Source organism: Agrilus planipennis, unplaced genomic scaffold (assembly GCF_000699045.2).
Source record: "Agrilus planipennis isolate EAB-ADULT unplaced genomic scaffold, Apla_2.0 scaffold158, whole genome shotgun sequence".
NCBI classification, from domain to species: Eukaryota; Metazoa; Arthropoda; class Insecta; order Coleoptera; family Buprestidae; genus Agrilus; species Agrilus planipennis.
This window is the reverse complement of record NW_020438924.1, coordinates 5,021-32,910: the sequence shown is the minus strand read 5'-3', so window position 1 is coordinate 32,910 and position 27,890 is coordinate 5,021. Positions and strand designations below refer to the sequence as shown.

Below are 27,890 nucleotides of genomic sequence, written 5' to 3'. Positions count from 1 at the left end.
CTTTAAATATAAATTACCTAAGAAGCAACGTCAATATATAAATAAATATATAGAAATATAGATATAGGATTAAAAATGGTATGAGTTAGTATTCCTATAATAGTATATATACGTACGTACTTACTGATTTTTACTTTAATCAATCAAAATAAAATCGTTTAACGAGTCACAACACTCTACAAAAAAAGATTCAAGATCTTTAAGTAAACTTATTATACGTAGTACATTTTATTTTCATTTGTCGTCATTATTGTAATTGATAAACGTTAATTACAATATCAACATCAGCTTTCCACTGTTCGACTATTTACGCTTTGGTAAAAATTAATTAGTAATTAACTTATAAAATAAAAGTGTAACTAACAAACTGAGATTCAGATAAAAAATTTTATCTGCCACTTGTTATTATTATCATTTTACAGGCTTAATTTGAAAACTCAGCAATTTGATAAATACCAGGACATTCAACTGCAATCCCCTTTCCAAATAAAATTTTCAATTTTACCTTCTGACGAACTAGTGTTGTACGTTTTAACAAATACACCCACTCAGCCATTTATCGTATTTGTGTACAAAGGGATCGTTGGGTTCAAAGAAAAAATTATTGCCTCAACATTACCAAAACTGGACGAAATCCATTGTTTTTCACCATCCCATAGGCATTTTGTTTATGCAAAAAGTGGCGACAACACATTGTTAATGGAAGCTTCATTTATTGGTAAGAACCACCCCTAATATATCGCTAATACTAAACTCTTCGAAAATTGTTAATTGAGTAGATCTAATAAGCACTGTTTTTGTTATTGTTAAATTTGAAACAGACTTTTGTTTATTATTTATTCATTTGTTTTTATTTCGTACAATTACTACGTACGAAGCGCTGCGCGCGTATGTAGGGTAAAATACGATTAAAACTCACCCCTCTAAAGCGCTATTCACCTTCCCAGATTTTGCCCGTCTCGGAGTAAATATTGAACTGTATTTCATTGCGTTCTTTTTTATTTATTTTATCTGCAAGATATAGGTGTGTTTTAGTAGTCTATAGTGAAATACGTAACAGGAGTTAAGTATTACGCGATACCAAAACGAAAGTGTCAAGGTAAAGTTCGAAAGAATAGTTTTAACTGTTTACTGATTCACTAATATTAAATCGTTTATTAATAATTATTGTGCTTTCTAAATTTTACGGAAACTGTTTTGTTGTATTTGAATTTTCGAGAAAATGTGATCGAGGACACGTCTTATTATCGCTACCTAACACGCTTCACTTCGTTGAGAAATTTGTTGATTCGCAGTTTTATAAATATTTGTTTATACAGCGCGTCCCATATGTGTCCTGTATAATTTTAAACACTTTTTGAAACTTACGTTTAATAAATTTGTGTCTTTTTTTGTTATTCGTTGTTGTACAATTTAATAATTGGAACAAATTACAAAAACAATGTTTAGTACATACATGTATAAAAAAAAACTGCTGCGTCAGTATTATTATTGTTTAATTAATTATCATTAAAGTGTATTTAATCTTGTTCAAAAATCAAAAAAATATTATGTAGGTAGTTATCAGGCGAGACGTTTAAACCCAATTTTAACTTTATGTGTATATAAATATACCTACATAATCTGTTCGTAAATTATTTATTTAATTATTATCTATCTTTGTGTGTACATATATTTATTATGTTATTTGTAATATATACTTCTAAATTATTGTAATGGTGTAAAATAAGCAATTTTGCAATATTTTATTGCATATTTCCTTTTTGTATGACTAAATTTATTAATTAGTTATTTTTCAAGTTGTAGGATTATACAATAAAATGTCTGTATATGTCTTTTTTTATTAACCCCTTTATATCATTTGAAAAATAATAAAATGCCACCCGTATATTAAAATAAAATTACGGACAGCGTGCTCCATCTGGTATTTGCTAGCAAAATTGTAACCCACGAGAAACAGTGTCTGACAGCTGAATCTCTAACAGTTCAGCTTTTCTCCTATAGAATACGCTTCCACTGGGCGGAATTTTAATATTTTTAAAAAACTTTTTTGTGTTTTAACTTTCAAGTAATACATTTTTTTTATGTATTTCGATATTTGAGACACTTCACGTTTAATTAATACTAGAGAAAATACAATAAAGTGCATTTTTCGACAGTAGAGGTAATCTGACTATAATTTTTCCGTTTTTAATAAAAATTTGGATACGTATACTGTTTGGATTATAGATCAATAAAAAATTAAAAATTGACTGTTATGTTGCTAAGATTATTTGGTAAATAAAATATTATGTTAAATACGAAATTGGTAACATATGTAATTAAAGCAATTAGAGAAAATCCCCGCCAGTCTTTTAAAAAAATAGATGGGCTATTAAATATCATCACATATTTTTGTATTACTTAATGTAAAATATTTTATCTGTATATTATTTGATGCACTGTATTATATAGGTATACAGCGACTTGTAAATAATTAATTACTTAATTATATTGGTAAGATGTCGTCCTACCTTTCATGTTGTTCTCTTTTCTCGATTCTGAAACAAGAAAAAGCAAAAAATTAATTTAAAACAATTACACACATTGTTTTAATAGTGATAAAAATTGGAGAAAACCAATAATTGTTATTACCTGCCTAGTTACTCTTTAAAACAATGATAAAATAAATGAAGATCAATAAAATATTTTAGATAAGTGGATTTAGAGTGTGCTGGAGAACGGACGTTTGACTTTTGATTTTTCCTATTTGATAAGCACTTAACATATTAGGGCTTGATGTTATTGGACCAGACAATAGTTCATCTAATCTGTAAACACGTGCTCATTCAGTTCGGGCTTCCGTCTGACACGTGCGGACTAGTGGATTAACAATGAAAATAAAGAGACGGAGAAATAACCGCATTAATAACGGATGCTGTAGTTGGGTGTAAAGGAAAGTTTAGGTCGTCATTACATCTGAATAGAATCCAAATCAAACATTTATCATCCGGTTGACACCCTGTGACGTATCGATGTATTGGAAATTGAAGGATCATTGATCTGTTTTAAACAAGGGCGCCGTTTCAATACTTTGATAATTTTGAATTAAAAAGTCGAGTCACTATACATACCTACATGCAAAAGCACTATCGAATATTTTTTGTATGATTGTAATTCATCATTACTTTTGCACAGGGTGGTATCACGCACAAGTGTTGGGGCATACCCAAGGGATTTGATAAGGGGTCCAGATCCTTATCATACATATAATTAAATTAATTAAAATTACATTTGATGTTTTATTTATCGGTCAGACTTTATGTAATTTTGGGACGAACTTTAATTCTTAAGGATTTGTTCATCATCATAAGGTCGTCAGTCCTAAGACTGGTTGGACACGTACCTCCATTCTTTTTTATCCTGAGCTAATCTTCGCATTTTCCTAAAACTAGAACATTCCACATTCTTAACTATTTGCGAACAGTAATCTAATCTAGGTCTACCTCTACCCCTCCTAACTCCTGTTTCTGCCTCTAATATGTTTCTGACTGGACCTTCATGCCTGAGAAGGTGTCCTACCAACCTATCTCGCCTATTTTTTATTGACTTCCATAGAGTCCTCTGTTCTCCTATTCTTTCCAATATCTCTTCATTTCTAACCTTTTCTACCCACGTTACCCTCATCATCCGCCTATAACACCACATTTCGAACGCTTCTAACCTTTTCTTTTCCGCCGCGCCCACTGTCCATGTTTCGCACCCGTACAACGCCGTGCTCCAAACATACCCCTTTAACAACCTTTTTTCGAATTTCTAAATTAACCGTTTGCGAGCATAGAAGTGACTTCTTTTTATTAAAGACGACACGACCCTACGCTATTCTCTGCTTTATATCCCTACTACTCCTTCCATCCTGACTTATCTGACTTCCTAGGTATCTCAGCCACTTCTTCTAATTTTTCGTCTCCTATCTTTATATTCGTTCTTTTCCTACTATTTCTTCCCTTGCATACCAGTATTTTATTTTTACTTTTATTCATTTACATACAGTACTGATCTGTCATTTTATTTAAAGCTAAGGATTTGTTAGGAAGTATTATTTATTTGGGATATTCGAAGTATTTCCTTTTAATGTGAAAATTCATTTTCAATTTTTTTCCCTACTATATACTACCTCAGGTTAATGAGGGAAAATTTGTCGCTGATGTTGCAATGTAATTCTTTTTGTAGAGAGGTAACATTTTCACGAAAATTTTAGACTAAAAATATTTTTTAAAAGACAAAAAAAAGAAAAAATTAAACAGTTTGTAAATGTACATATATTTATATAACAATATTTTTTTTGCGTTTGCGTTTCTTATGTATGTACATATTTATAATTTCCACGAATTTTCTGTTTTGTCCTGTTTGTCACCTAAATGGCGCATCCGAAGCGCCCCGAGGGCCCCGAGGGAATTCCCGGTGCGATCCATCCGGGAACGCGCTTCTCATCGTAAATAAACGGCGGACGACGCTGACACCGCGGACCGACGCTACGCGGCGAACGACGCCGAGCGTCGGCTTCGTCGCGGGAGGGACACAACGCTAAATTCCCTCAGGATTCGCAGTACAATTATTTCGGGGACGTAATTTTATAACTTGATCAGGACAGTATTGACGAGACCCCATACAGGGTGATTTCATTACTTATAATATACAGAGGGATTGTAATTAGGGTTGCCACCTTTTCAGGCTTTACATAAAGTATTTTTCGACTAAAAGGTTAAAAAAAAGTACTCAGCGTAAGAATAAAGTATTTTATTTTTTTTTTGTTACACCTAGCAGCCAGTAACAAATTGCTGTCGCTCTTAAATACATTAATAGCCTCTAAACATGGCAAACAAAAATCTAAGTAAACAAAAAGTTCATTTCTAATTAGATTTAATGAGGCTTTATTCCTGTCGCCCAGCCAGTTTGCGTTCATAACAGAGAATACTCTTTCTGTAAATGCTGAAGTGGCCGGAACGGACAGCAAAAGTGAAACTACTTTGAACAGATTCGGGAAATCAGGTTGTTCCGTAAATATGCCTTGCCATTTTTCTGTGCAATATTATTGATGTAAAAATACTCTAAATTTCGAATAATCGCTTACAAAATTACGATGTTTACTTAAGGCCTTAAATAAAGTATTTTTGCGTACTTTATGTGTCTTGTAAAGTATAACGTACGCACAGTCGAAATAGAGTACAATACTTTATAATAAAGTACGGGTGGCAACCCTAATTGTAATGGATACATACAATATTAGCGAGAAAGATTTAAATTGATTTAATGACAAAAAGTGACACATAAAAAAGTCAGTTTTAGGAGAAATTTCAAAATTTTAGTGCAAACGTACTTCTTAAAAACTATTTCAAAGTACCTACCTGCGTGTTTGTTTTAATTATGTTTATTATTAACAATTAGCGTCTGTTTTAGTGTTGAAGAAATTTGCAGATTGTCCAGAATGTCGAAATTGTTTAGCTTTGGATTTCGCGGTTGTTCAAAACGGTTTGTCAATTCTTTGCGAAATGTCCCGAAAACATAAATTAAGAGTAGCCAAAGTGGTGGCCACATTTATAACAATATTTTTTAGGAGGTTCTTCGATTCCTTATTTTCGAAACGACATATTGTAACAAAAAATATTTTTAGGGGATTGAAAGAGAGGACGGTTAGTTATCAGAACTGCATATAACAGAAAAAAATACGACAAAATTGGTTTTGTTTTTAGGTACTGCCATATTCAGACGAGCCCAATTGGCCAATCATAGTTTTATGTGGTTTCATTGTGTACTTCATAATGGCAGATATATATCCTTACTACCTTCGGCAAAGGGACAGAAACATTGGTTTCGCAGGGTGAAATGTCTTGTAAAAAAATTCTAAACTAACACTATCAAGTGTTTGTCAATAAATCACATTTGAAATAAAATCATGATTCATTTTTAATTATCTGTTCGATTGACAAGTTACTGAAATGTCAAGATGAATTTTACGGCATCATTGTCAATGTTAAAATAACAAAATCTCGGTTTAGTATAATTTCAATAATATTTGCATGATAAAGATTAATTTTATATCGACTGTAACATCTTGAAACATTTTTTTATTTGCGAAATTGTTTCCGAAGAAGTAAACATCTGATACATTTATAGGGAGAATGACAGGGGTCTGACCAAGACTTGAACAAAAACCCTTTGAAGTTGTAAAATGAATATAGCTGTTGGATCTTCTGCAACGGTTCTTACAATTATTTTAAGGCGTGTTCTTGACAAAAATCGTATCATGGCAATTACCAGGAGCAATGCACCCACAAAATTTATCACAGGATGTTTAGTAAGTGAAACAACTAAATCACAGACGAATAATAAAAAAAAAACGTTGACTTTTTAGCCTGCAATTCTAGGATTACTTCGCCCATCATTGGGAGTCATAGCTTGTGGACTGTACTACATTTTGAAAGGTATTTCAAAGGGGCTGATGGTCGTTAGCAGAAGAAGGCGAGCAGGGTAAAAATAACATCCATAAAAACTTTCATTAATTAAACTGATAAATTTATTTTTGAAGCAACCGCCCGAAGAAACACCTCCACAAGTCCTGGTTACTTAAAAACCTATCGGAAGGGACCAACGAAAAGAAGAAGGATGCACTGAAGTACCTTTGCACAGACATTACAGAAATGTCCTCCACGTCTAAAACAAGTTTTCAAAAGATCGGTGAAGTGTCAAACGATACAAATTCTAACACTTCAGGATCTCTTCCAGGCACCAAAAAGAAGAAATCTAAAACACCTCGTCGTGCTCCTTCAAAGGTTTCTAAATTGTGTTTGGACCGAAGAAGTAGCTGTTGTCTGAGACATTCCAAGTCTAGTATGTCTCAAAAACGGTCAATTGCTGATTATAAAGACAGCAAGACTGTTGGCATATACTACAGAAAACGTGTAACCCAAAATGGCCCGGACGAAGACGAATTAGATGATCCTCAACTAGAAGCTCAACTTTTTAAGAAGTATTGTACATCGCAAGCTGATCTGAACATCCTTGCAAGTAACAAGGATGTTGCCCAAGCACAAACAAGAAGTAGTAATTCTATTAGAAATAAATTATACATCAAGCAAGTTGGTAGCCGTGAAGAAGATGCTACCTCCAACAGTTTAACGACTTCTGATTTGGATCATTCCAAACGTTCAGTTCCAATCACCGACAGTGGTGGAAACACAACAACAAATGAAGAAGCTTCCTGTGTGAATGACAGAAGAAGTAAGACTGAAGGACTAAATGATCAAGCAATCTTTTTCGCTGACAATATGGATTATGCCACATCTTTGCATGCCACCGAATCCTATATGATGACAAGACAAAGGAGAAGGCTGAAAAGGAACAGGAAATACAAGAGCTATTTTACAGATAAGAAGTGTAAATACAAAAGAAAGAGACCAAGTTGTAGGCTTTGTCTTGAGGAGCTACGAAAACTGAAAGCTCTTTCTACGAAAGCCGCGGCATTAAGGAAAGCTTCGAGGAGAAGGGGAAAGAAGATTTCTACTCGTAGTTCGGATTTGAAATCTACAAGAAGTGGAAGGATCTATGCTGGAAGGCTGAGGAAATTAAAAAGAACGTAGAAAATGACTAAACTGGCTATTTTGCGTATTTTGGAGAGGTTGAGTCGAAATGAAGTTAACACTTTGTGAAAAAACACAAAAAAGAAAATTTTATGTTGTTTAAAATTGAATGGAAAATTAGACGCATTTAATAAATATGTTGAGTTGAACATTACATTTTTTTGATTTCTTACGCATTGGTAAACTATATATACACAAATATACTTAAAGGACTACTTATCATAAATAAAATAATAGTACACTATCAAGAAAAACATGTAGTTATATGATTATAGAATAAATATTTCGAATTGAGTGGAGGTACGTCTCCAACCAGTCTTAAGACTGACAATTTTATGAGATGATGATGATGATGATGATGATGATGATGATATCATGATAAAAAATTATGAAACTATCCTCTCTCTTTAATATTGCATCATTTTTGGGAAATATATTAATTTATTGTACTACTTATTTCAACTGACTGTAAACTATAAATTTCCTGCAACCTGCTAGGGGTTGCCAATTAGGCGAATGAACAGTGTTCTCTTTGGAAGTAGACATGGTCCAGATATTCTCAAGGGATTTCGAATGAATCTAAGGAGTAAAGAGCACTGCCTCTTGGACAAACTGCTAAATAATTTAGGGAATGGAGCCTCAATCTGGACACTGCCTTTCCTTCACAGTTTTACTGAGAGTCGAGAATATTTTTGCATTTTCAGGAAAGGAAATAAAGTCAAATTGGCCACTAATACAAAATAAATTATTTTAAAAACTTTTTTAATACTATATCTAATGTTTTACTAATGTAAAATTCAACAACAACACAAAATTATGTCACATATTAATGCCTAGTAATATCCCGAGTAATTTATTGGTGGAGAAAAAGCCCAGAAGGAATACATATGGGAAATGTTCTCGGAGGATTCTAGATGCCTTCAGGCAATGAGGATCATAAGTCACTGGCCATCAGTTTTTATCCTTGTCCTGATTTTTATACAAGTCTATTTTTCTTTGAATCCCCATACGTCTTGCATTTATTCGCTTTTTATAAATTATCGATAAATTTCTTTGATATATTTTAATTAAAATTATGCCGAGATAATAATAATTAAAATTTATACCTAATAGAAAGCACAACAGTTTCAAAAAATAATGTATAACACAATAATAATAATAATTGTTTTTTTAGATGAAGAAATTCCAAATACAAATTTAATTAAAATCGTATATATATATCTATCGAAAACTATTATTATTGCGTTACAGGCTGTTGTGGTTTATTAATATTTTTATGCAGTTTTAACTTATTAATTTTTATAGAATATTAAATGTGACCGTTGAAAAGTAGTAATGTACAAAGCCTTCCGGTACAGTGTACAATATTTATTACACCATCGAAAACGATTTGTTCCGGATTCCCTGTTCCATATGTGCGCCAGGCAACTTTATAAGTAGTAATTTTTCCCGATCAGCTGCCAAATCTTTTCAATTTAAGTGAAACACGAACTGTTTACTGAAAGCTGGCGGAAAGTTCGTACTTCGATTGACCAGAGCAAAATAACTTGACTCTTTTCCTCAATCATCTATCTCAACTCCCAACCCCAACACATTCGAAGCAATTTTATTTTCAGAAGCTTTGTCTAGGAGCCAAAATTTATAAATTGTTGACTATTGGGGAACCAGGTGGCTCCCACCTATCAAAATTACGAGTTCTTTAGGGTTCCTACCGCTGGAAAGGACTACAGTGTGAACACGACATGACGGAAACTCCAGTGTGTATTAATTATGTCCAACAAATGTAGCTCATAATTTACAGGGGTGACCTCAATAATTTGACAATGCAAAATTTTTAAACTCTTTTTGATTAATGCCGTAAGTGGAGCTCGATTTTGGATAAAAGGGATTAATGTTAATTAAGTATGGATACGATTTATAAAAATGGATTTTGTGACGAATTGAAATATTGGAAGCTGTTGGATTTGTGCGTGACGTTGTCGTCACCGATGAGCGAAATCAAATCGAGTAGGACGCGATAATTGAAAATTGATGACATTATTGAAATTAATGCAGAATTATTGCAATTCGTGCAATAACACGCGGCAAAATTGGTAATGGCTGCGGTCTGAAATGTACATTTAAATGAAGACAGAGTAATAAAATTTTGTCGCATGATACGAGTTAATGGACGATAATGGGCGAAAGCTCGGCTGTTCTTGTGCGCCAATTATGGAAATTAATAGCAATTAACATCTTCGGAGGGCGGTTCAATTACGTTTTTAATAATTATTGCAGAAATTACAATTATTCGTCTAAGGTAACATTTGCTACGCTACAATTTAACAAATCATTTCTTTCGTATAGAATTCCAAGCGATAAGCGATTTAAAATTTTGGTTCTTCTTTTTTCGTTCCAACAGGTTCAATTGTTGTAAGTTCTTGCATATGAGAAGGTTCTTCTTTCAGAAGAATTTTGACTCTTTCGTATTTACCTACTGGTGACATTCATTCAACTTTTTAGTTTTCTATAAGAAAAGCTTAAGAAATAATACTTCACCAGATATATTCGTTTGTTTCCTGTAGAAGAAAATTTTTCAACAACATTAGGTACTAGATATAGTTTTGGTATTGGTCTAACGTTTTTTTAATAATTGTTCTAAGCACAAACTTTTCAATTTACCGACGCAATAATTGTCTAAACTGCTGAAATTTTCTGTCATACATGCGAAAACTCGAGAATTTACAGTCTTGGTTTTAGCCTTGGTCTCGTTCGTTCGGTCTTGGTTTTGGTATTGCATGATTAAGACTAAGACTTGCATGATCAAGTCCAAGACTTCAAGACAAAGTTCAATTTTGTTCAACAATAAAAACATTAGAAATTATGGCTTCTATTAAATGTTTTATCTTCTATTCACCCATTGAGACTCTAGTACAAAAATCTGTCACTTTTTCACTTAAGGTTTTTCATGCCTCATTTGAGCTTTGAATTCATTGGTTTCTAGTAGGTAAGCCGTTTCAATTTGCTATTTTATTTTTTTTAATTTATTTTTTTTGGTTTAATTTGTTGTAAACTTATTGCTGTTATACCTACCGTAAATTTCCCGTGGAAACTATATCTATGCCGTAAAAAAGATTTTCCTTCCCGGCGCCTCCACCGAAATTACACAAATTATTGGATTTTCTTCGATATTTATCAGTCGATACGCAATCGATAAGACGTTTAATATTCTATACTGAGTTTGATGTGTTGATATGCTTTTGTTTATGTTTGGATCTGTTGCTTCGACTTGTCAGAAAACGGAATAAGGATGTAGACGTCATTTCCCCCCACCTGAAGAAGGGTGGAAAAATTCGTTATCTCTTGCGAAAATTCGATTTAAAGTGCGTGCGTTTTAATATTCTTCGGTACTTTGGAAGTGTCACGAAGACGAAGAAGACGTGATCGCGTGTGTCGGGGTTGTGACGTCACTTCCGTGTCCAATGGGGTGGTGTTGTCCCGATAGCGCGCAGAATCGCCATTGGAGGGCGCACGTGAGCCATACGTGGTGGCTCCGCCTTGCTCGCTGCACCCCCATCGCCTCGTTTCAACCCCTGTTTTTCTTTTCCATCCTGAGCACAGAGCAACGTTATTGAATTAGCTTATCATTTGATTTTCGAAGCGAATAGCAGTCGGGTCTCTTCTCGAATACGCGCGTTTCTCTTGAAAAAGCCGTGATATTACCCGTGATCGCCATAATTTGATATTAGCTCTTGATTTGATTACCCTTTAAGCCGACTATCAGACCTCGATAACCGATTCACGACTTAACAAGAAATTATAGCAGCCGGCGCTACCTCTCCTCAAACCTCCACTCATTACTTAACTAATTAAACTTCGTACCCGTCGGGAAATGCACAACAAAATCATATCGATAACATCATCCTTATTGTCTTACTTTCGTTGATCAACTTGACTATTTGGATTATCGTTAATAGTCGATTATCCTTTTTCAATTGGATAGATTTTTCGGGACCAAATCCAACAATATTTTCAATAAATAGTCTCTTGGTTGTGGTGATACGCTATCAAAAGGATGGATTATTCTTATCTTAACCAAGCGGCGGCTGCAGGATTTGATTCGACTTGTTTACAAGGAACGGGAATGGATCCGACGGCTTTGGCGAACATGCCAGGATCCTACGGGGACATAACATCCTGCAGCCAAATGTCGCAGGCCGCCTACAGGTATTCGGCTGCTTCGATGGCCAGATCGTATAATCCTGGGGCTGGAGCTGGTGCAATGTCCATACATCATCCGGGAACGCCGACTTCCCAGTGTGCGGTTATGGGGGGACGACCACATGTCCAGGACGTTCATCACCGAGCTGCAATGTTTCCGTCCACTATGAATTTACAAAGTAAGTAAAGTTTAGATTTTCCTTCACTTAAACCTTCATTTTAAACCACAATCATTTAAATTTTCCGTACTAAAAACAGACCGAACAGGTAATATAAGGAAAATTAAGCAATTTTCCTATAAGTCTAACCAGAAACATTCTGAATAGTGCTTAATTTGGATTAAGAACCTGGAGAGGCTTATTATCCTTTAGGGATTTATGATAGAGTACTGGAATTGTTACAATTTCATTGAAAATATTGTTTTAAAATCCAAGAAATTCTTTGTTAAACTTTATTATGTGTAAAATGTATGTATTATACTTGAAAACTTTATACAATTAGTCTAAATATCTTCTTCAATGATAAAACTATAGATGGAAATCTAAAACTATTGTATATTCTTATTCCTTAATACTAAAAACTCAAAAATAAAGTAATTTATGCAATATTTTTGATGAAGGCGCAGGTACAACTGATCTTTAGTTTTTCTTCAATTTAATCACTTGTATTACATATATGAAATATATTAATAAAACTCAACGCTGATTTACACAAAATTACCTATATTAACACACTTAATAATTTTGCCTTTTGCCTTATTAAGAAGTTTCATCAGATGCTTAATAATAGAATTTTACACCAGAATATGTAGTTATTTACTATATTACGTAGATAATGTGATCTATGTATGAGATTCCATCGAGTAAATAGAAATATAAAATTATTTTGCAGAAATGTTTCAACAAATTTTAAAATAATAAATATAAATAGAAATCTGTATGGCAAACTTACACAGATTTACATTGGTGCTTAAAACATGCAGAGTCCTTCGTTAAAAAAATAAATAATTGGGATCACTTAATTATTTGAACACGTGTGGTAGGTTGCGGATTTATGTTAGATAAGGCGCATGCCGAAAAACGTGAAAATTTTCGATTTGTTTCACTTGAAAAACAAGATGTCTACCGCCACCCGTCTTCGTAAGGGTTGTGTTGTACCACATTACGTCTCGACCGCCTGCTGAATACCGACTGGGAGAAAGCAAAGTTGGGAAAGCGCCACTTTTTCTCGTTCAAAACATTATAAGAACATAATTCAGTTGTGTTCCGCTAACAAAGTTACATCTTGGTCTTATTCACTACACTTCAACCCCACCACGGGGCGAAATTAAATAATTTAATACCAACGAAAGTTTATTGTGCATAATCTTGTTTGCTTCGACGACTGCTGAGAGAAAGAAATCAGAGGAAAATATCAAACGAATAGTACAAAATACACTTCGTTACATTCAAATTTTATTTGATTCCAAAAAAAAAAAATTTTATCGGCTTTTTGTTTTACTTGGGAGGGGGGGGGCTAAGCACAGATATTTTGAAAATTTCTCGCATATACTATTAAATAAAGATTAAAATGTGTATTTGACAAATACATGTTTAACGTAGGGTTGATTTAGGAAACCAATTTTGGAAAGTTTTCAAGAATATGATTGAGTTAGCTTTTACTTCGTGAATGGTTATTATGCATTTAAAGGAAAACGTTTGTAACATTTCACTCGTTTTCCCCTGTGGTTGTAATAACTAGGGTACTTCAGGATATTAAGTATTAAAGAGTTACTTTGTTGAAAAAATAGTAAGTAGGTAACTAATTTCATTAATTATTTAGGAAAATCGAATTATTTCGGACATTTCAAATGGAATTATTTTGCATTTTCTAATATACTTTAGGTATGTTTAGCCCTTTTACAATTTTGAAGATGCCTGCTTAAGTGGCGAAACATATTATTCCTCATATTTCTGACAAAGGCGTGAAATTATTTTGTGTTTAGCTTAGAGATGTTAACTTAATAGCGTTTTCACTTGTTTTGTACATTTTTTTTCTGATTTAACTTAAACCAGTATATGTGAATTTTTTTGAACAATTTACAATTAATACAGACGATATGAATATCAATTTCGCTATTTACTATTATAAAATAATTATTATCAGGTTAGTGGGACACTTCTATAGGCATAGGATTAGTTAGAGACATATTAGAAGCAGAAAAATAAAAGTTAAAAAGAGTAGAGGTATACCTAGATTGTTCACAAATAGTTAAGGATGTGGGATGTTGCAGTTTTAGGGAAATGCAAAGATGCACTAATGATGATGATGATACTACACTTGATATTTAGTGGTTTTTTAACCATTCTAATTGAATTTCGTCAATAATGAAGCCCTCAANAAAAAGAAGCGTTCTAAGGTGGTGTTATAGGCGAATGATGAGAATACCGTGGATAGAGAAGGTTAGAAATGACGATATATTAGAAAGAAAAGGAGAACAGAGAGCGCAAAAGGAAATAGGCGAGATAGGTTGGTAGGACACCTTCTCAGGCATGAAAGGACTAGTCAGAGATATATTAGAGGCAGAAACAGGATTTAAGAGGAGTAGAGGTAGATTAGATTATGAAAAAATTTTTTTTATTTGAATTGTATGAATTCTTTTTGATCTACCTGTACCACATTTATGATACAATAAAGTTGCTGATGCTTCCTGTTTCTCAAATAAAATAATTTTACAATGTAATTAAAATGTTGAGGGGTAGTTTTAATATCCCGTAGTCGTTGGCTTGGAAAGTTGCTCGAAGAATCATCCCCTCACAACTAGCGAACCAACTTCATCCAAGAGCAGGAGAGCGAATGGTAAACAACGGGTGTGGATCGTACCCGTCGAAACTAACTGGAATGTGCTTTTTCTTTTATTGTCTTTTTACTGTCTTTGCATGGAGGACATCAGAGCGGGAAAGAAACTCATTTTATGACCGGAGGAAAAAGAAGAAAGCAATAGACAAAAAAAAAACTAAAAGAAAAACGAGCGTGCGCTTCTAAAGTTTTCCCGTTCTCTTCTCGGTTTATTTAGTGCCACGAGATATAAAATTTTAATGTCCAAATTAGACAACAAAGTCCTTTATATAAATGTCAAATAAAAGCGCTAAAGTTATATGGATATGTCACACAATTGGAAAACGAAGAACGGTTATAAATAAGGCCTTTATTATTCGACCATAGTTTCTGAGACATAAAATATTAAGAGGACACATCTTATTCCTTTTATGACTATACTATACTCAAGAGAACATTTTCCAGGAAGAAATCATAGAAACTTTTCTTTAAATTACTTGAAATATGACGAATATGTTAGCTCTACTTAAGGATTTATCAGGAAGAATTGTTCCATTCAATTTTGCCTTTTTTTCAGAACAAGCAGCTTATGTTTTCTGTGGTTTAAATTATACCAAAATCAATTAAAATTTAAACTAGAGATACACCGGATACTGATTTTTCCGGATCGGATAGCGGTGTACCTAGCATTAGCCGGGCGAAATCAGATTGGTTAATGGTTATACCATATATACCATCTTCAACAACGCAACATCCCAAACCACATTAGTCCCATTCAAAATGTTGAACCAACGAAATTTTATTTCTTGGTTGGTGGATTTTCAACGAGAGGGTTAAGTTAAATCCGTTGAAACGAGTCTGTATTAACGTTTATAGACATTAAATGTCTGCAAGGTTACAAAATCATACTTTATAAATTATTGTTAATCAAAACTTGATATATCGATAAGCTACAGAAATTATAACAGTTCAGTAAAACTGACTTATTCTTATTGTTCACTAGAAAAAGTAAACACAGAAACTATATCAAAATAACAAATAATTTACTATAGTAATCAATCATCATCGTCATCATCATAAGGTCGTCAGTCCTAAGACTGGTTGGACACGTACCTCCACTCTTTCCTATCCTTAGCTAATCTTCGCATTTCCCTAAAACTAGAACAGCCCACATCCTTAACTATTTGCGAACAGTAATCTAATCTAGGTCTACCTCTACCCCTCCTAACTCCTGTTTCTGCCTCTAATATGTCTCTGACTAGACCTTCATCCCTGAGAAGGTGTCCTACCAACCTTTATTGACTTCCATAGAGTCCTCTGTTTTCCTATTCTTTCCAATACCTCTTCATTTCTAACCTTTTCTACTCACATAGTAATCAATAAATAATACAAAATAAGACGCACGAAATGTAATGTTAATTACTAATTTTCTTTTGATAGGCTTTTCGTTATACTTGTTTTTCCTTTTTTCTCTGGTAGAATTACTTAGGTGGCGCCATTATCCCGAATCCGCTGGGTACCGAATGCAAACAGGTTATCCGACCCATTTCCAATTTAAACAATGACAACCAAAAGTAAAATGATTAATTGTTTCAAAACTGAAACCTTCTAAGGAAGTTATAACCATTTGACAATGTTAAAGGATAATTTTGAAGGATATTAGTTGCATTCCATACAAAGTTGGATACTTTGCATTTTCTAATATAAAGTACTTTGTTCGACAATTGTTCCTAACTAATATTTCTAGCTTTTCTTCGTTGATGATCTGTGATGATTTTATTCAGTAGATAGGTAATATATTTTGGGAAAAGCTTCTTCATATTAAATATTTCAGAATGACCATTTAGTTACTTTTGAACAAGTGGTCGTATCCCATAGGCTTCAGCATTCTCCTTCAACTCTAACGAGATAGAACAGCGACCGCAAGCATTTCTTCGGTCCGTTTTCCACCCTAACCCTCCACCTTCTCTTTCTCTTTCGTCTTCGTCACACACGAACACATACTCTCTCCCCTTCTCACTCGCTCTCCGGCATTATCGTTCTCTTTCGGCCACCATCTTAAATAAAGTAATATCAATCTATTCTCTCCTTCGTCCATGGCCTCCTATTCCTCGTCGTGTCTGGTCGATCTGGTGGCTGAAAGATTGGAGAGAAAAGTGGAGTTGACAGCTGCCACAACGCAAAATGTCGCGCACTTACATTGAATCCATTTGGCATTCTATGAATGATGTTGTAAACGTTCTGAATTAACATCGAGTGGAATTGTCGAAGGGTTTCTCTTAATGATTTTCATATTGAAAGAATTTTCTTTTTAGTTAGTTTTTCTCACTAATCACCGCAATGCATTGTTACCATTTATAGTCGACATATAGGCGGATTTAATGAAATTTTGCGAGATGTACTTAATTCCTAATAAGGTAATCAAATTAAAAACAGCAGAGATATCACAGATGAGAGGGCAAAATTTTGGAATACAGCAAGGACTATATTGGACAAACAGAAAGCCTGTTGAAAAAAAGGACTAAAGAACGTTCTACCAGTTTTAATGTACGCCTAACCTCTTTTAAAATGGGAACTTATAGATGATATAGTTGACAAACAACAATAATAAAGTAAAATTTAAATTTATATGTATGTATATAATTGGCTAAATTAATTAGTTATATCTGAATTTACTGCTCTTTTTTTTAAAATTGTTTTCTTCCTTAATGAAGATACGTGTTTTATTAGATTAAAAAATTATTGTTTATAAGGTATGCAAGAATTTTAGGCTTTAAATATTATTGTGATTGTTTACAATTTTTTTTTTTGGTTTTTGTATCCTGTCTTTCTTCTTCATATAACAAGTACGTTAGAGAAATATTATTATCACACCGTATGTCTCACTGGGAGTACGGTAAATATTAATTTGGGTTTATTAACCAGCAAACCGCAGCCATGTAGTATTCATTCGGCGCCTCTTGTGGCAGAAATCATAATCAAGCGTCGCGGTGCCGACGCCAAAATACCCGTATGCTTGCTCGTATGTATTATATCGTCGGATACTTGATGGTTTTCAAATATAGTAAACATTTATTTATTTATTTTAAGTTACTTTTGTAATTGTTTATTTGTAGTTTGAAACAATCTTCACTTTCTAATAATTTTTTCCAATAAGTTCCTACTTCGGTGTAAGGATCTAAGGGCTGCATTACAAAAAAAAGCCAATAGAAAAATAATGCCCTATAAGCAACTTTATATGCCCCTTATTCATGTAAGTTTTTTATAAATCTGGTAGTGTGCTGCATCAGCAGGTTCTCTCATATTTTTCTCCTTGTTCTGATGATACATTGACTCAATAAAATCAAACACTCGTCCGCGCTGAAAAAAGTTTGTCGCTAGACGCGGATTTAATGTTTGCTATCCTGTCCGAGAAAATTGTTGGCAGACATTTTTCATGCGTAGCAGGAAGGCTGCCGCGTCGCTTTTTACTCCCCTTAGCGTCCTCCACAGATCGATATAGGCGTTTCTTTACGGTCTCATGTTGAAGATTCACATCCTCGGGCTATAGATTTTAAGCAGATTATGGTAAGGCGCAATTTCATTCATTGCCGAATTTCGGATACGGAAAACCGAAGATTTCCCTCAAAATATTATAACAAAACTGAGAAAACTTTCAAATAGCATGGAACAACGTATATGTTAAGCCAGCACGAGAATGTTATCTTTTTTATTTATATATAATACTGTGTACTATTATTTGTCGCTAATTTGTTATTAAATACAAAAATTTGTCGTTACTGTAAAATAGACGAAATACTAGAATAGGGTAAAAAAATACGATTTAGTTTAAAATTTGTCACTAATTTGTCGCTGAAGGATAGTACTTGTGCCCATTTTGTCACGAGTTCAGCTACCAGCTGATCAGTGGAAAACAATTGGAGGATTGTTAAGTGGCAGTGAAAATTTCGAAATGGAAATGTCGTGTTGGTGCAAATTTTAGACCTTACAGTAATTTTCTACCACATTTGAATTTTGAGATATGGGAGGTGCAGGCTTTGTCTTGTAGTTTTTCGCAGGAAAGCTGGAGTAACTGGCGATAAAATTGGTAAAAGTTTCGTCTTTCAGCGACAAATTGGTGACAAATTTTAGACCTTACAGAATTTTTCTACCCTCTTTCTATTTTGAGATATGGGAGGTGCAGTGACAGCTTAGCGCCTCTCTAGTAGTTTTTCGCAGAAAAGCTGGACGGCAGGCTAGCGATAAAATGGGTAAAAGTTCTGCCTTTCAGCGACAAATTGGTGACAAATTTTTAGACTTTACAGTATTGTTCTACTCCTTTTTTACTTTGAGATACGCTATGTTAGGGTTTGGTACATTTTTTTGTACCCAATTGGAGCGACAAATTTCTGATCTTGGTGACAAATTAGCGACAAATTATGGTGCATTTTTGAAATGAGAGATATAACTTTGTCGTACTTACTTGACATACGTTTTGGAATTTTTGGTTTTGGTGACAAATTAGCGACAAATTATGGTGAATTTTTGAAATAAGAGATATAACTTTATTATGCTTACTTAAAATATGCCCTGGAATATTTGGTTTTAGTGACAAATAAGCGACAAATTATGGTACACTTTTGAAATGAGAGATATAACTTTGTCGTGCTTGCTTGATATACGTCTTGGAACAGACAGAAATTTAAATTTTAGTAGCATTTAATGACAATCGCTTTAAAAATGGTTAGTTTGAAATTAAAAAAAAAAGAAACGAATTCGCTGTTAATAACTGAAAAGTTATTTTCAATTCAGGAACCAAAAAAAATTTTCTGATTTATTTTCGTTACCTAATGGAATATTGAGTATTTTGATTTAATTTAAGCTTTGTTTGTAGGTGGTCTTCCTTACAAAGTTTACCCGGGACACGATGGTGTTTTAACAGAAAAACGAAAACAGAGAAGAATCAGGACCACTTTTACTTCGGCCCAACTGAAGGAGCTTGAAAGAGCTTTCCAGGAAACACATTACCCGGATATATATACACGCGAAGAAATAGCTATGAAAATTGACCTCACGGAAGCACGAGTTCAAGTAAGTGATTATTGAAACAATTCTCGCAGTGCTGCATCATTCAGGAAATTTAAAAATCGCTTCATGGTCTTCTTGCTCAGTTTGATGTTTGGCGAACCCTTTTTTAGACAGAATTAGGAAAAATAAAGGTTTTAATGTTAGAAAGCTACCTACTCAACATACTAAAATGACTACTAATTAGTGATGGTTGATTTCATTTGGATGTTAAATTAAGGAGGGATGAGTTACAAAGATAGAAGAGTGATACTTAGTTTGTATAAAGAGTAACAGGCAGTTATAGAGCTAGGGATGCATCGTAGAGAAGTAAATACTAGGAAGGGTGTCAGACAGGGATGCACACTGTCACCGCTACTTTTTAATCTATACATCGAAGACGCCATCAACATTGTTAAAGACAGTACAACTGTAGGGATAGATGTGCAAGGGCAAATGATCAGTATGCTTAGATTTGCAGATGATATAGCAGTATTAGCATCTAGTAAGGAAGACCTAGGGATAGCTTTAAATAATTTGGAAGCGGTACTGACAGATCAGTACTGTATGAAAATAAATAATAGTAAAACTAAAATACTGATATGCAAGGGAAGAAAAAGTAGGGAAAGGGTGAATATAAAGATAGGAGACGAGAAATTAGAAGAAGTGGCTGATTTTAGATACCTAGGAAGTCAGATAAGTGAGGATGGAAGGAGTAGTAGGGATTCTATGCTCGCGAACGGTTAATTTAGAAATTCGAAAAAGGTTGTTAAAGGTGTATGTTTGAAGCACGGCGTTGTACGGGTGCGAAACATGGACAGTGGGAGCGGCGGAAAAGAAAAGGTTAGATTGAAATGTGGTGTTATAGGCGGATGATGAGGATATCGTGGGTAGAAAAGGTTAGAAATGAAGAGGTATTGGAAAGAATAGGAAGTCAATAAAAAATAGGCGAGATAGGTTGGTAGGACACCTTCTCAGGCATGAAGGTCTAGTCAGAGACATATTAGAGGCAGAAACAGAAGTTAGGAGGGGTAGAGGTAGACCTAGATTAGATTACTGTTTGCAAATAGTTAAGGATGTGTGCTGTTCTAGTTTTAGGGAAATGCGAAGTTTAGCTCATCATAGGAGAGAGTGGAAGTACGTGTCCAACCTGTCTTAGGACTGACGATGATGATGATGATGATGATGATGATCGGTATTCTTAAGGAAATTACAGATTTAATCACAGAAACGTGGACATTGGCAGGGTGGAAAAGAGAAGGTTAAAACGTTTGAAATGTGGTATCACAGGCGAATGATGAATGAAGAAGAAGGTGCTATTGAAGTCAATAGGAAATAGGCGAGTTAGGTTGGTAGGACACCTTCTTTTAGAGACATATTAGGGGTAGAAACAAATAGTAAACAACGTGGGATGTTCTAGTTTTAAGGAAATACGAAGATTAGCTGCGTGTTTAACCGATCTTAGGAATGATGACTCTATGATGATGATGACGACGAACATAAGAAATTTTGTTCCTATTAGCGGGTGTCCCACGACGCCACACGACTATCATTACTTGAAATTGGATGTTTCAATGAACATTTGCACCAGATATGTATTTTTAAATGATGGTTAATTTAGTTTAGAATGTAAACAAGGATTTTGATGAGTAATGACTGTGGTGAATTTATGATTTTTTCATTTGCCGATCAACCAATATATTCCCACATAAAGTTCTGCTTTAATTTCATATTGGAATGGTCGGTTGCGAGGCCGAATAAGGGCCCATAAACCGAGAAAACGTCGCATAACGGAAACTTTGAGCGGCGCGAATGGTAATTTGACGATAAAAACAAAAAGGCGAGAGTTAGCCGTTTCTATGGAACCATAAAATTCCTCGAAATGATGCGCTACAGAACAGTTATTTTCACCACAGACAATTCCGCGGTTACGTGGCCCCATATATGAGCGCTAATTCTGATGTATGCCTTTGATTTCCTAACGCTGGTGCCGTGTAATTTTTGCCATTATAAACTCATCCGCTGATTACAAACGGTGAGTTATAGAACTGCCTCTTTTGTTCGCACGATTAAAATTACCTACAACACTTATTATCATCGCAAAACGAAAGACAACAACCAAATATTCATCAGGCAGACGAAAATCTCCGATAATTTTCCACAATTTTTCATTGTCAGTTTCAACCTTTACATGATAAAAATCATCAAACTATTGGTGATAATATGTGCGATGTTCAGCCGCAGCTTATAACGAATCAGAAACATTACAATCACATGGTTTGTATCTAAAATTTGATCCGATTTCAATCTCATAATATTATACTCTGGAACTAGATGACTATTAAAACGTTTAATTAAAAGATCAAACTTTGTCGTAGGCTTAGTTTCGATTTCTGGGATTATCGATTAATTAGAATCTTTAATTAAAGATCATCAATTTTGACGCATTCGAGTGGTCGGGTCTAAATAGCTATGTTCTGAAGTATAGTTGGTTGTCTACCTAAGTTCCATGCACTACCAACAACAGTGTCCGCCGTCTAACTCTGAACAGGTTCGGCAAGTCTATTAAATGATTTCATAACAAAAAACGGAGAGATAAACTTAATTTTGAACTTTGACATTAGGCCTTCAGAATTCTATATTCATTCTTATGTTTCTCTTAAAGTTTTCCAGTGGTTCATTGCATCATTGGTAGTTCATATTAGTTCAAACGTCTTGGCTCACTCATCATTCAATTAGTTGAATAACTGCGAAGATTTAAAAGTTCGCCTTCTGTATAATCTGTTTGAATTCCCGTTTAGTTGTTTTTACAATTTTTGGAATAAAAACCGAATATGCATTCTCCCCCTAACATAAGTATAGTTAAATTATCCAAGTGTTTACAGTAGGTAAGAGCAACGAGAATTAGAACTGTTTTTTACATGTCCATTTTCGTTGAACCCAAACGGTCAGAATAAACACGTAGTGGACCCCATTTTTGTTATAACTATTAAAAGGTGTATTTTCGGAAAAAATATATGAATGAAAATTGTTTTGCCAGTGATATATTGGTAGCATCTTTTAGAGTGTTATGTTTGCACCTGATCCCTTTTACCGAATATGAATATTTTATCTCGCAAGGGATTGAATGCGAAAATATGCTGTACAAACAGAGCACACCTCCTACTGCTTGAAGTAAGTGTTTCTCTTTTTGAATAAAAATTATATCTACAATGAATTGGATTCGGAAAACGAATACAAACCTTTGATCTACTTTACTTTAATTATGAATTTGCTTTGAGAATTTGATCTTATACCATATGAAATACTTTGAAATTCAATAGTGGTTAATATTAAATATTAATGTGAAAATTCGTTATTAGTTTTTATCCACCACAATCTACCTCAAGTCAATAAGGAAAAATTGTTGCTGTTACACTCTCGCCGGGAATCGAGCTCGGTTTGTTGCTGTCGTCAGCTTAGTGGTCGCAGCACGCCAAATGTCCCGGGTTCAATTCACGGCGAGCGCGTGACATGAGCAACAATTTTTTTCTCATTAACTTGAGGTAATTTGTAGTGGATAAAAGTTAATAATGAATTTTCACATTAATATTCAGCTTTTTTATTTGACGTCAATAAATTAAATTCCACCAAGTCCTTAAAGTAGGACCAATGAGGCAGAAGTCATTTTTGAATTATTCCAAAACAACTGTAGCTAATGATAATGGTACAACACTAGCATGACGTGAAGGGGCATGTTTGGTACAAGTGGTGTCACGTGGCCTTCGGTAACTAAATCCGTGACATACAGATTCACACCGACGCATTCTAATCTCCCCTATTATATCAAGGGTGGCCGTGAAATTGCTCCATTACGGTCATACTAGCAGCTATTATTATCGAACATGCACTACAGATACAAAACAAAACTCCGAGTTGTTGTTTGTAACTCTGGTCACACGGGTTTCGTTTCAACATCGTTGACATAATCTGCGTAGATAATTCAGGATATAATAAGGTTCTCAAAGGTCCTATCTGGACATTGGCGGACATTAAAAATTGAAACAATATCTTCAGCTTTAATGAGGTTTTCAACAATTAATTTCTTTAAAAGTATTTCCCTTGTGTATTCATTTCTTTTATAAATCTGTAGTTAAGCAAAATTTGACCACATTAGGTATTAATAAAAAAAAATAATATTCGAATGGCAGGTGAGGGAAAACGAGGGTGAAAACTCGGGGGTTTTATGGAGCCAATAAAGAACAATTTTGTTGTCTGGTATTGTACATATTAGAGTCAAAGAAATAACAACAGATAATTCCATATAGTTGGGACGATCAGAATTAGCAGTTCTGAATAAATTATCTGTAAGAATGGACGTATCTTCTGTCTTGTTTCAACTTGGGATTGCAGTCATTTGCTGGGTTTTAAACAGGTTTTTGTTAAGTTAGAAAAAAGGTTCATGAGTAGTACAGACAAACTGAAAAGAGATAATCGAATAATAGTAAGAGGTGTAGCGGTTAGAGATTGCTAAGGTACGGAAAAGATCAGGGTCGGCTTTATAACTGCCTGGTTAGAATGATATCTTTAAACAATGGTCATTGCTTTAATAAATTCCGGAGAATGATGAACATTTTTTAAAGCCTGATGCTGTCAACATGCTCAAATTCTCCTTGTCAGCATCTCTTTCTGTTATACATCACTTGGTGCAATGTTATTTCTTTTTCTTTATTAGTGTCCGCTGCAATTCCTATCTGGCATCTCTTTTCTATGTTTACGATAAATTGTAGGTGTTCTGTCAGCAACCGCTGTAGTGTATTTTATTAGTAAATTAAAGTTTTATTGTGGATTATGCTACTTTTGAACGTTCCAACTATAGTAAACACTTTTTTGAAACCATCTTTTGTTTCAGGCATTTAAGTAAAGTTCCGAGCATATTATTAAAGTTTATCCTTTGATATCCACTTTAATTGGATTAGTTGGTCATTTGTTGTTCTCTCATCCTAAGTTTCTCAACCTTTCAAGAAAGGTTAAAGATCAATATGAACGTGGCATCATGTGATGGCGGGTTATTTGATAAGAGGTTTGCTAATTATTCCAAGTGAACACCTGTGTGTTATCTAGGAGATATGTCATTTATTATCCTTAAGAGGGAAATATGGGGTAAATTATTATGTTATAGCTAAAATATAAACAATGCTTTTTATGAATTTTAAGAGTGTTATAAAGAAACATAATTCTGAAAAGTTGAGGAAAATGTTCCCGGCGCCTTCACCATTTTAATTATTTTAATAATAATTCGGTAGTTGTCCGAAATAATCTTTAAAAATTTTCCTGTAAGATATCCTATATGAGAGGTGAATGAAAGAACTTGTTTTCGAACAGCGAAATTTTCTAGGTTATACAGATTTTTATTATTTTGTCAGAAAAAGAATATCGTTCTTGGAGAATGTTGCTATAAAAGTACAAATGATGTGTGAGTTAATTCAATGTGATGTGTTGCTTTGGTGTTTGGATTGGTTCGCACAAACTATGTCCATGAAGTAAATATATAATGTCTCAATAATTTTATCATAAATTAAGAGTAACTGTAAGCATGAACACTGAAAATGATTTTACGATTTGTTGAACACATGAATGTTATTAGTATACAATTTCGTTACGGTGTTTTCAGATCTGTAGGCGATAGACATTTTTATGCTTAGCGTTAGACAAGAAAGAGTAAAGAGAAGCCGCATCTCGAGAGACTTGAGAATCTCTTTCGTTAATTCTTGTAAATGTCAGCCTCACCTTGTTTCTTAAACGAAACGGAGTTCGTTGTTTTTATTAGAGAACGAAACAAAATTAGGGAAGAAAGTGTTGCGGTTTCATTATGGGGCTTGCAGGTTAGGCTGGAGGAGATAAGACTCTTTTGTATCCAAGAGCACTTAGAGTGATTAAAAATAACAACACGAGCTAGTCCTCCCATTCCTGTTCTTTTCCCCCATCCTCTTCGCATACATTTCTGTTTTCTTTCACTACATCTACATTTCCTATGTACGTATATATCTACATTAGAGTACCGCAAAATTCGAACTACTTTTTTTTATCAATCTCTCATGAAAATCTACTATTCTATTATGATTTAGGAACTGTTTCTAAAAATTGATATGATGAAACACATGAATTTTGTCAATTGGAAAACTATATTATTTCTAATGATTTTTAACGTTTTTGAGTAGTTCTTACCCTAGACAAAAATTTTCAGTCTTTCAGCGTATCTGACAGCGTCTCTCACAGTCTTTCACAGTCTCTCAGTTATTTTTAAGCTGTTTTTATGGATTTCTCACAGTCTCTGTATGAGAGACTCCAACGATAAAATTATTAATTCAGAGATCCGAATCTCTCACAGAGAGACTGAATGAATAAAACTGAAAAATTGAGAGACTGGGATTTCTGAAATATGTTGAACTTAAACCATGTTTATCGAGACACCACGTATTGAGATAACTCGAGTCATTCATAGAGAGATTGGAGTCTCTGAAATGTTTGTGGACTTTAAATAAATGATTAGTTTTCATATAATATGGTGATGATTTTTTAATTTAAAAGTAATAATATAATTTTATAAAATATTTTTTACAGACTGGACGAAAAAATCAGGATCTCTCTATGAAAGACTCGAGTCTCTCGTTCAGAGACGCTACAGTTTTTTTGACAGTCTCTCTCAGCGACACCAGAGAGACTCGAGTCTCGTTTTCAAAGACTCTGAGAGACCGAACATTTTTATCTCGGGTCATTCCAGGAACTATTTCTGTTTGTGTTTTTAATACGGTGAAGTTTATTTACTCATAATGGCATTATATTTTTGATCATAAATTTGGGGCACGTATGAAGTCAATAAAAATTTCATTATCGTAATTAAAAGTTAATCAAATTTCGCGCAATTGATTCTCACGAATTCAGATCAGTATCTCCTGGGTGCCACTTGCTAAATGGTCTGTAATGCATTTGACATCCCTATGTGGGCAAGTGCGCATCGCTACTAGAAAGGGGGTGCTCACCCCATAACAGATACTGCACCATGCATATATTCGGCGGTTCACATACGTGGAGTGCGATAATAAATGTGAAACTAGAGATCAAAATATCAATCGGATATTTTATTACAGCCTTGGGAATTAGTTTTGTGGGAAAACACCAATCTCTCTGATTTTGCATGAAAACAGTATAAAACAAAAGTTGCTAATCAAACAACAATATATAATTTCTTTTTCAACCCACTATTGGTAATTTTAGCCAATTTAGTGAAAATCAAGTTTTTGTTCTTCTTATAAGAAGTTTATAATAAAAGACAATAGTTTGATCATCATCATTATCATAAGGTCGCCGATCCTAAGACTAGCTGGACACGCACCTCCACTCTTTCCTATCTTAAGCTAATCTTCGCATTTCCTTAAAACTAGAACATCCCACATCCTTAACTATTTGCGAACAGTAATCTAATCTATGCCTACCTCTACACCTCATAACTTCCGTTTCTGCCTTTAATATGTCTCTGACAAGACCTTCATGCCTGAGAAGGTCTCCTACCAACCTATCTCGCCTATTTCTAATGGACTTCCATAGAGTCCTCTGTTCTCCTGTTCTTTCTAATATATCATTTCGAACCTTCTCTATCCACGGTGTCCTCATCATTCGCCTGTAACACCACATTTCTAACGCTTCTATCCTTTTCTTTTTCGCCGCGTCCACCGTCCATGTTTTGCACCCGTACGTGCCGTGCTCCAAACATAAACCTTTAACAATCTTTTTCGAACTTCTAAATTAATTGTTCGCGAGCATAGAAGTGACTCTTTTTGTTGAAGATGACTTGACCCTGCACTATCCTTTGCTTTATATCCCTACTACTCCTTCCGCCCTGACTTATCTGAGTTCCTAGATACCTAAAATCAGCGATTTTTTCTAATTTTTCGTCTTCGATCTTTATATTCGCTCTTTCCCTACATTTTCTTCCCTTGCATACCAGTATTTTTGTTTTACTTTTATTTATTTTCATACAATAATGTTGTCAATACCGTTTTCATTTTATTTAAAGCTATCTCTAACTCTTTCTTGCTAGATGCTAATACCTCTATATCATCTGCAAATCTAAGCATACAAATATTTTGCCCCTGTATATCTTAGTAATTTTAATAAAAATTTATTTGTGTGGAAATATTTCAACCTATTACTAAAATATATTCTTACTTG

General features: G+C 34.1%; 4 protein-coding genes across 9 annotated transcripts in view; 3 read left to right on the top strand and 1 right to left on the bottom strand.

Annotated features, from left to right (window-relative positions):
* The window catches only part of LOC108740183, a 12,309-nt gene extending 11,357 nt beyond the window's left edge, over positions 1-952 (top strand). For all 3 annotated transcript variants that reach the window (XM_025973978.1, XM_025973977.1, XM_025973976.1), the window contains one exon: positions 423-952. In XM_025973978.1, the coding sequence (XP_025829763.1) occupies positions 423-735 (313 nt within the window). In that variant the 3' untranslated portion in view covers positions 736-952. The remainder of the gene's footprint in view (positions 1-422) is intronic.
* The window catches only part of LOC108740189 (RWD domain-containing protein 2A), a 10,221-nt gene extending 9,212 nt beyond the window's left edge, over positions 1-1,009 (bottom strand). Inside the window, exon 1 of the mRNA XM_018474408.2 lies at positions 920-1,009. The gene's annotated coding sequence lies outside the window, so the exon portion shown is untranslated. The remainder of the gene's footprint in view (positions 1-919) is intronic.
* A 4,260-nt stretch (positions 1,010-5,269) lies between these two features.
* On the top strand, positions 5,270-7,755 carry LOC108740178. 4 transcript variants are annotated; one of them, XM_018474386.1, is made up of 6 exons: positions 5,278-5,379; positions 5,440-5,511; positions 5,597-5,672; positions 5,733-6,337; positions 6,395-6,510; positions 6,569-7,755. In XM_018474386.1, the coding sequence occupies exons 4-6, from the start codon at positions 6,212-6,214 to the stop codon at positions 7,617-7,619; spliced, it is 1,293 nt and encodes a 430-aa protein (XP_018329888.1). In that variant the 5' UTR covers positions 5,278-5,379; positions 5,440-5,511; positions 5,597-5,672; positions 5,733-6,211; the 3' UTR covers positions 7,620-7,755. The 4 variants fall into 4 exon arrangements, with proteins under 4 accessions (XP_018329890.1, XP_018329888.1, XP_018329889.1 ...); XM_018474387.1 differs by having other exon boundaries at positions 5,440-5,599; positions 5,654-5,672; XM_018474385.1 differs by having other exon boundaries at positions 5,440-5,672.
* A 3,315-nt stretch (positions 7,756-11,070) lies between these two features.
* On the top strand, positions 11,071-19,710 carry LOC108740172 (paired mesoderm homeobox protein 2B-like; the record flags this gene model as incomplete). The annotated part of the gene is made up of 2 exons (XM_018474379.1): positions 11,071-11,998; positions 19,510-19,710. Coding segments are annotated over exons 1-2 (526 nt in total), but the record flags the coding sequence as incomplete, so codon positions are not given.
* Positions 19,711-27,890: the final 8,180 nt, after the last annotated feature.